Raw genomic sequence first — 10,000 nt, forward strand, 5'->3', positions numbered from 1 at the left:
ACTAAAGTGCACGATCGTCCGGTCCGCGCCTGACCAGTGAAATGATATTAGAAATTAAACTACCGTGGCAACACCAGCCCTGTGTGTCCTAGGTCAGGTGTCTCACCTGGTACCTGTCTGAGTGCACGGCCTCCTCGGCAGGGCGGGGCGATGACCCGCACGATCCGCCTTCTCGCTTGATGTGAAGAGAGAACACAGACTGGGGATGAGAGAGAGCAGAAGAGGAGATGAGAAGAAAAGGTGTGTGTGTGTGTGTGTGTGTGTGTGTGTGTGTGTGTGTGTGTGTGTGTGTGTGTGTGTGTCTGTGAAGTTAGCCGCTCCTGGAGAACTTACCTTTGGCAGCCCTGCTGGGGCACACTGCGTCTGGGAGGGACTCTGACTGTAAGGGAGAGAGGCAGTTTTAAATGGGCCGCACAGTGACTTCCCAACAATAAACAAACATGCTATGGAAGCAGGTGTTCATCTGAAGGACAGTTGAGCAAAGAGCTCCAATATAATAATTCAGGAGGATTTGTGTTAAATTCTAGAATGATCTGTCTGTTCTAGACCTGGACTTGTAGTCATTATGGAAGGTGACCAGATGACACTACTGCATCTATCATGGAACTCACAACATATAAAATTACATATGAAGGTTCTTCTCAGAGAATTTATAAATGATCTGATATCAGGCAGAATTGTATTCTTCTTAGACCTTTCTCATTGTTGGCATCATTCTCTCTCTCTCTCTCTCTCTCTCTCTCTCTCTCTCACACACACACACACACACACACACAGAGTCAGAGCTGTCTCCGTTCTGTATCTGTACTGCGCAGTAGCTTTAAAACACCCTTGGGCCGATTACAATTTGACACAATTACTGTCCAAAGTTCTGTCACTAAGCAGATTAGAGCTGTAATTTCTTTATTGGACAGATCCTTCATGGGCGCTGAGCCTCTCCTCTGCCAACCCTCCTTGTCTGATGCTGAGGGCAGCCTGGTGTGATTGTGCATTATTAGCTCGCTGTGGTTTTCACGAGAAGCGCTCTGAGCGGTGGAGTGTGTGAGTGTGTGTGTGTGTGTGTGAGAGAGAGCGACGGCTGCGCTCAGCGAGCTTAGAGACTGATGGAGAGACGAATGAACACAAGCAGACGTGCCACAGCTGGCCCCCAGGCTGCTGTTGGATACGCCCTAATGACCTGGAAGCTTTTAATGTGTCGGAGGAAGGGCTTGGCCAATGGGTGCGAAGAGGCGGAGCATGCCGGTGGGTGTGTGTAATCCATATGTTGTAAAAGCCATTGTCTCAGATGAAGGTCATCTGCTGCTTGATGTATTAGTGCTGGACTTAACTCTCTATGTGCCCCTTTAATCTCTGTTCAGTTTGATTCAGTTCGCGTTAGTTATGACTAAATGTAACATTTTGCACTAGTGATGTCACTCAAACTCTGGGCTTCTCTTTCCCTGAGTCACTGTCTGGACTGAGCGTGACCACCCTTTCTTATGCCTCTGAATAGGACTTACAATGTGTGTGTGTGTGTCAGACTGTGTTTGTATATATGTATATGTGTGTGTGTGTGTGTGTGTGTGTGTGCGTGCATCAGGCAGTGTGTGTGTGTGTGTGTGTGTGTGTGTGTGTGTGTGAAACAGACATTGTGTGTGTGTGTGTGTGCATCAGACAGTGTGTGTGTGTGTGTGTGTGTGCATCAGACAGTGTGTGAGTGTGTGTGTGTGTGTGTGTGTGTGTGTGCGCATCAGGCAGTGTGTGTGCATGAGACAATGTGTGTGCCTGCATCAGACCGTGTGTGTGTGTGTGTGTGTGTGTGTGTGTGTGTGTGTTGTTTACCTCAGGTGTAGCTGTGTAAGCCGCTCCATTTCGTGTTCCATGTGCTCCTGTAGCTCACTTGGGCGCAGAAGGTCCTGACACACAGGACAGACCGGAGTCTGGGTATCACACACACCCTTCAGTTTACCTACAGGACAGGAGAGGAGGGCAGAGGTGATTACAAATTGTTTTCTGTTCCTGTTCGCAGAGGTGTCCCTGCCCACTTCAAGAAATGCGTCCGCCCACTCCCAGAGATGGACCCACCCACTCCAAGGAATACACCTGCCTACAGTTTAATTCCAATTAAAGTCAGATTCCATCATTGGCTCATGTATTGGGATGTTATTCGCTGCATCAGGTATATCATGGTTGACCCTAAACTCCACATGGAGGATATTGTTTAATAATAGCACTGTTGTGTATTGATAAGTCAGGCTTTCAGATTCTTTAGAAATAACAAATTTCTCCAATGAAAGTGACAGACAACCTCACCCACAAATCACCAAAAATTCTTGTGACTTATGGAAATCTAGTCTGAGATATACTTTAGGTATTTAGATTTTTAGATTTTTAGGTAGAAAATAATTCAGTGCAGTTCTACAACGTGATTGTTTTCTGCTGTTAATGGTGAATTGATTACATTAATAAAAATAAACAACAAATAAACCTCAGTCACATCAGCATGTACAGGTAGGGTTAAAGAGGAGGGGGAGGAGTCACATCAGCATGCACAAGTAGGGTTAAAGAGGAGGGGGAGGAGTCACATCAGCATGTACAGGTAGGGTTAAAGAGGAGGGGGAGGAGTCACATCAGCATGTAGAGGTAGGGTTAAAGAGGAGGGGGAGGAGTCACATCAGCATGTACAGGTTGAGTTAAAGAGAAGGGGGAGGAGTCACATCAGCATGTAGAGGCAGCGTTAAACAGGAGGGGGAGGAGTCACATCAGTCATGGCCTCCCGGCCGTAGGGACTGACAGATTGGAGAAATCTATTAGCCAAATGTCAACGGCATTGCAGGAAGTGGTGTGACAGGAAACACAGGGCGTCAGTTCCTGTCTGCATGCTTGTCCCCACCTATATCTCTCCTTAAAGCATCAGTAGTGTCTTCTGAAATCTGCACAGGCTGTTATGTAAAAAAGAAAACCAGTTCCCAGGGCAAACAGGGTCCCTGAACTACTCTAGACAGCAATTCTCCAGTGGAGTCTTGAATTATTGTTTGGATTCCAAAATACAGCTCATCAGTTGCCAAAATGCAACTATGGTGGACAAAACCTGCAGCGTCCTATAGGGTTCAAGTGTGTTCAGGTGTGTACAGTGCAGGCGTGTAGGGGGCAGGCATGTAGGATGCAGGCGTGTAGGGTGCAGGCGTGCAGGCGTGTAGGATGCAGGCGTACAGGCGTGTAGGCTTGTAGGATGCAGGCGTGTAGGGTGCAGGCGTGCAGGCGTGTAGGCGTGTAGGATGCAGGCGTGTAGGGTGCAGGCGTGTAGGGTGCAGGCGTGTAGGATGCAGGCGTGTAGGGTGGAGGCGTGTAGGATGCAGGCGTGTAGGGTGCAGGCGTGCAGGCGTGTAGGATGCAGGCGTGTAGGGTGCAGGCGTGCAGGCGTGTAGGATGCAGGCGTGTAGGGTGCAGGCGTGCAGGCGTGTAGGCGTGTAGGATGCAGGCGTGTAGGCGTGTAGGGTGCAGGCGTGTAGGATGCAGGCGTGTAGGGTGCAGGCGTGTAGGATGCAGGCGTGTAGGATGCAGGCGTGTAGGTGTGTAGGGTGCAGACGTGTAGGGTGCAGGCATGTAGGATGCAGGCGTGTAGGATGCAGGCGTGCAGGCGTGTAGGGTGCAGGCGTGTAGGCGTGTAGGGTGTAGGATGCAGGCGTGTAGGCGTGTAGGGTGTAGGATGCAGGCGTGTAGGCGTGTAGGGTGTAGGATGCAGGCGTGTAGGTGTGTAGGGTGTAGGATGCAGGCGTGTAGGCGTGTAGGGTGTAGGATGCAGGCGTGTAGGCGTGTAGGGTGTAGGATGCAGGCGTGTAGGCGTGTAGGGTGTAGGATGCAGGCGTGTAGGCGTGTAGGCGTGTAGGGTGCAGGCGTGTAGGCGTGTAGGGTGTAGGATGCAGGCGTGTAGGCGTGTAGGGTGTAGGATGCAGGCGTGTAGGTGTGTAGGGTGTAGGATGCAGGCGTGTAGGCGTGTAGGGTGTAGGATGCAGGCGTGTAGGCGTGTAGGGTGTAGGATGCAGGCGTGTAGGGTGTAGGATGCAGGCGTGTAGGCGTGTAGGGTGTAGGATGCAGGCGTGTAGGCGTGTAGGGTGTAGGATGCAGGCGTGTAGGCGTGTAGGGTGTAGGATGCAGGCGTGTAGGCGTGTAGGGGGCAGGCGTGTAACTGTTAGCCAGACGTTCCTCGCATGGTTCATCTCACACACATTTTCCTTCCTGGCTAAGGCTTATACATGAAGTTGGCCAACCTCACTGAATTATTGCGAGGTTTTCATTAAAGAGTGGCTTTGAAACAGCCTTTTCAGTTGGGTACGTTACAATGCCTGTCTCACCAAAATGAACACAGACAGTTCTGTCTCACCTGTAGTCCCCATTCAAAATGAACATAGATAGTTCTGTCTCATCTGTAGTCCCCATTCTAAGTGAACACAGTTCTGTCTCACCTGTAGTTCTGTCTCACCTGTTCTAAGTGACTAAGGTCGCATGAACACAGACAGTGAGGTTTTACTAATAATACCGTAACCTTCTTCAGAGCGTTGAGAAGGACCAGACTTCTATAGACCCGCCTCCATACTGAAAATCATACATTTCATTATAATAGCATCAATTTTAGCTTTTGTTTGCATGTTCATTTTAAACAGAAGGCTAAAGAACAACGTCCAACAGTCTCTCTCTCTCTCTCTCTCTCTCTCTCTCCCACACACACACACACACACACACACACACACACACACACACACACACACACACACACACACACACACACTAAACACCTGGGTGTAGAAAGGCTGCCAAAACCATTTTAATAGTATCTCTTCCTCTTCGCTGTAATATCTGCACTGATCTAAAATGCAGTTAACCAGTCCCATGCTGTTACGCCACGACTCGTCACACTCTGCTAATCCCAACATCAGTGGAAGTTTACAGGACGCGCTGGAAGGCACCGCGCACCCAGTCACACCCTAATGCCATGTGACAGCACACACACCATCTCTCCCCCACCCCCCGCACATCAGGATGACTGCACATGCCTGCATCCATATGACAGCTGCCATCGTCACGGCGACAGACTGACTCCAAGACGGCCGTCAGCTGACCTTTTCAGAATGCCACATCTCATCCGGACGTTCTGTCGCATTCCAACAATATGTCAGAAGCCAAAAGAGGACAGTGCTCCAGGCTTGTATCTCCCCGTGACACGCAGATGGGAGGGGTGGCGGTCACATGACACGGGCCCGAGCAGGAGAGGGATTCTGTCACGATGTCATAATGGAAAACAGTGATGCAGTGGTGCTGGCGGGAAAAATAAATAAATAAATAAATCGATCAATCAATCGGAGGCGGCTCATCCACATCGCCGTTTGATTCTGACCCCGCCCCCTTCCTCCGAACCAAGCTTCATGGGTTTGCTGACAGACCTGAGCCAAGCCTCCATCATCACAGAGGGTGTGAGCTCATTTAAGAGGCTGACGTAGATCCGGGTTTGGCGGGGTATCAGATCAAGCGCTCAACCAGTCTCTTCAGCCTGGGCCATGAATTTGCCTCTCCGTGCTATCGTAATGGGCACTACCTGTGGGTTATCTGAGGGCAAGCGGACAGCAGCGGTGTGTGTGTGTGTGTGTGTGTGTGTGTGTGTGTGTGTGTGTGTGTGTGTGTGTGTGTGTAGGTTTGGAAGTTCTCTGAGCAGTTATAAAAGCGAATTGGCCCACTCCACACCTGCCACAGGACGCACCCCACTCCTCTGGCCACAACACCGTCTGGTTCATATTTAAGACATCAAATGTTTTATTTTATACAGGGGGATTTCATCGGTTCTTAAATATGCTTTCTGAAGTGAGGGCGAGTACCAGTGGGTGGGGGGATACACCGGGTCTCACTGAGCTGGGTTTTATTGGAGAACATAATGAGGCATTGAGAGACTTTTTAATGGACAACATAACAGGCGATGTAGTAACACATCTGCTGTGGAAAGTCGTTTCCTTCATTTTCAAAGGTAAGTTTTTATTCTTTCTTTCTTTAATCAACTTGCAACGCTCAAGCCATCAGTGATGGCTGCTAACAGCCACATACCTCCAGCAGGGCCACTTCCAGAAGTCTCCTCTACAATAAACGCTAATGATCGTTCTGTAATATGTACCGTGATTAAGGACATTAGTGAACGGGAACTAGGGAGACCAATCATGTTACGCCAGGTAATCCTAGTGCACACAGCACCAAGAACTAGAATGTTCATCTGCACATTTCAAACTACTGATCAGGAGGTTTGATTGATGGCAAAAGCACTTCAAATATATTCTCTCTGATGAACCAATGGGCACCTTCTTTTTTGAGCCCCACCCTAATGGTATGACCATCCAATCAATATCTAGTGTGCCTTTAGTGCCTATTTAATGAGTGATCGGATCCACAGAGCCAGGCATATGGAACCCATGTGGTAAGAGACAGACACATCAGGACCTCTGACCTTAAAGCACAAAATCAGTTACAAAGTCCCGTAATGTAAAAGATGAATTTGAGATAAATGTCTCCCCCTAGACAAAACCGTGCACAGCTGTGCTCCTCAAGAGCCTGGCACTATAATACAAACCCTGATCCATGATCAGGGTTGCTCTCATATCCCTCAGCAATAAATGTCCTCATAAAGATGAAGGATAGGTGTCCACACAGGTGCCTGATAAAACTACAACACTCATCACAGGGAAAAGAGCTCTGGAGAAACCTGTAAATCCAGGTTGGTCCAGCAGGAACCAAGGACAGCTGGACTAGAGTCTGAGACAATTGCTGTATTTGTAGCCTAATCAACAGTAATGAGTCAGTATGGTTAACTGGGGTTCAGTTTAAATCAGAGTCTTCTTTTTCATATCCTAATAATGTTAATGACAGCATGTAGGATCAGAGTACAGCCACCGCCCAACACCATCCATCAATCACTGTCCAGCATCATCCATCAATCACTGTCCAGCACTAGCCATCAATCACTGTTCAGCACCATCCCTCAATCACTGTCCACCACTTTCCATGAATCACTGTCCAGCACTATCCATCAATCACTGTCCAGCACCGTCCATCAATCACTGTCCAGCACTATCCATCAATCACTGTCCAGCACCATCCATCAATCACTGTCCAGCACTATGCAGGAATCACTGTCCAGCACCATCCATCAATCACTGACCAGCACCATCCATCAATCACTGTCCAGCACCGTCCATCAATCACTGTCCAGCACCATCCCTCAATCACTGTCCACCACTTTCCATGAATCACTGTCCAGCACTATCCATCAATCACTGTCCAGCACCATCCATCAATCACTGTCCAGCACTATCCATCAATCACTGACCAGCACCATCCATCAATCACTGTCCAGCACCATCCATCAATCACTGTCCAGCACTATGCAGGAATCACTGTCCAGCACCATCCATCAATCACTGTCCAGCACTGTCCATCAATCACTGTCCAGCACTGTCTAAAAATAACTGTCCAGCACCACACATCAATCACTGACCAGCACCATCCATCAATCACTGTCAAGCACTATGCAGGAATCACTGTCCAGCACCATCCATCAATCACTGACCAGCACCATCCATCAATCACTGTCAGGCACCATCCATCAATCACTGTCCAGCACTGTCTAACAATAACTGTCCAGCACCACACATCAATCACTGTCCAGCATCATCCATCAATCACTGTCCAGCACTATCCAGGAATCACTGTCCAGCACCATCCATCAATCACTGTCCAGCACTGTCCATCAATCACTGACCAGTACTCACTGTCCAGCAATAACCTACAATCACTATCCAGCACTATAAGGCACTCACTGTCCAGCACTAACCTATAGCCACTATCCAGTACCCATTGTCCAGAACTGTCCATGACTCACTGTGCAGGTCTATCCATCAGTCACTGACCAGCCTCACTGACGTGACTGAATGAAGCGATACTGCAAGGTTGTTAGCAGTGTTGCCATGTCTAGTTATGTATAGCTTAGCTAAAGCTACTTAAGCCTCATATTTCTCAATCAGTTACTGTCCAGCTGTGTAAAGCTAGCTATAGCTAGATTACTTATGTCTAACTATGCCTAGCTATTCACTATTACAAATGCAATTGTGATTTTAGCTACAGTACAACTACAGAAATTAGTGCAGATATAATAATAATAATAATAATAATAATAATAATAATAATAATAATAATAATAATAATAATAATAAAGTCCTATTTATATCATGCCTTTCAGAAAACCAAAGGACGCTTTATATTATGAAAAGTTGAGTTTAAAGTTTAAACTTTAAAGGGAGTGAGAGCTCAGCAGTCACAAGGTGTCAATGGAAGGCAGAGTAAGGATGAAGGAGCTCGGATTGACGGGTCAAGGCTCGGAATGGCGGGTGAAGGCTCGGAATGAGGGGTCAAGGCGCGAAATGACGGGTCAAGGCTCGGAATGACGGGTCAAGGCTCGGAATGACAGGTAAAGACTCAGTATGGTAGGCCAAGACTTGGAATGACAGTTCAAGACTTAGAATGATGGGTAAAGACTCGGTATGGCAGGCCAAGACTCGGAATGACGGTTCAAGACTCGGAATGATGGGTCAAGGCTCAAAATGATGGTGTCAAGGCTCGGAATGAGGGGTTAAGGCCATGTACGGCTTTGGAAGTCAGTAAACGTATAATCCCGATAAAGAAAGATATTGGTAAGTGGTGAAGGAAGTTGAAGAAGGAAGTGTGTGATGTAGACAGTTCTTGGTAACAGTGAGGATTGCTGAGTTTCAAATGAACTGAAGCCAGTTTAGGGTTTTAGCAGGGAGTCCATTATGAGGGGAGCTGCCATCATCGATGCAGGAGAAAACAAAGGAGTCTGCCAGTATTTTGGCATCAGCATTGTTAAGCAAAATTGCACAAATGATCAAATTCAGTCTTAATATGGGGTCATGTAAACAATTTTAAATGAGGCTACAAGGCTCTTAATGACTAGCACTAGTTTAATGGGTTTTCACAGTGCCACATTCACAGTGAGACTGAAGAAGTTAGAAGCCAGTGTATCAGGGCCAAACGTCAGCAAGGTTTAACAGCAGAAACAGCAAACAGGTTTTTACTTTCCATCCTTAACTTTAAGGGAGTTATCCTGACTAGAACCGAACAATAAAAAAGGATGGAGTTTACAATTCATTACAATCTCGTAATACAATAACCAAAGCAGTGACTACACGAAATCTTCATGGCTCTCGTGACATTACTGCAGAAAATGCTAATGAAACAGATGCAAGGTAATGTAAACATGGTTTACTGACACACTTCACTGATTTAGTGTAACCACTGTCATTATGCAGCAGTCAGACACAAACTACCACGTGGCCTAATGATCGTCAGTCATCGGTCTTACCAACCCACGAGTTCCCTGCTCCCCTGCTGCTGGCTTCAGGCTGATTAGTTGCTGAAGAGGAGAGATGAAATTTCTCACCAAGATGTCCTCAGTCCACCAGTTCACTGTCTACTCCTCTGATTTACACACAGGCATCTTTTGCACTGACTAAACTACATGTGAATCGCTGGAATTGCAACGTCTCATCGAATGCTTCAGCCACTGTACCTGGTTCAAATGTCAGTGAGGGTACCAACTCAGGGAGTAAGAGACAGGGAGAAATAGATAGAAATATAGATATGATGGCTAAATAGAGAGATAGGGAGATAGAGAGACCGACAGAGAGAGAGAGAGAGAGAGACAGGGAGGGAGGGAAAGAGAATGTAATCAGTGATGTTGCAAGCTAAAGTCTCAGAGAAATAACCTGAGTAAGTCAACAATGTCAAAATGGCTTCTGGAGTGTGATGTTCTGGGCTGTGTGTAACTGCACACTCACACCAGATGCATCACAGCATGACAAGCATTTAACATGTGTGTTCATTCCACTACATGTCACACGTCCTGCACAATGACCTCACCGCCATATTTACGTCACAGTGTAAACCATGGCATGTTGTAAACTCCTCT

At 47.4% G+C, this 10,000-nt stretch overlaps 1 protein-coding gene across 2 annotated transcripts in view; it reads right to left on the reverse strand.

Annotated features, from left to right (window-relative positions):
• rnf220b (ring finger protein 220b) overlaps positions 1 to 10,000 on the reverse strand; it is a 42,163-nt gene that overhangs the window by 11,897 nt on the left and 20,266 nt on the right. For both annotated transcript variants that reach the window (XM_035522080.1, XM_035522079.1), the window contains exons 3-5: positions 1,822 to 1,948; positions 334 to 379; positions 107 to 199 (exon numbers count right to left, since the gene is read on the reverse strand). In XM_035522080.1, the coding sequence (XP_035377973.1) occupies positions 107 to 199; positions 334 to 379; positions 1,822 to 1,948 (266 nt within the window). The remainder of the gene's footprint in view (positions 1 to 106; positions 200 to 333; positions 380 to 1,821; positions 1,949 to 10,000) is intronic.

Source organism: Electrophorus electricus, chromosome 23 (genome assembly GCF_013358815.1).
Source record: "Electrophorus electricus isolate fEleEle1 chromosome 23, fEleEle1.pri, whole genome shotgun sequence".
NCBI lineage: Eukaryota > Metazoa > Chordata > Actinopteri > Gymnotiformes > Gymnotidae > Electrophorus > Electrophorus electricus.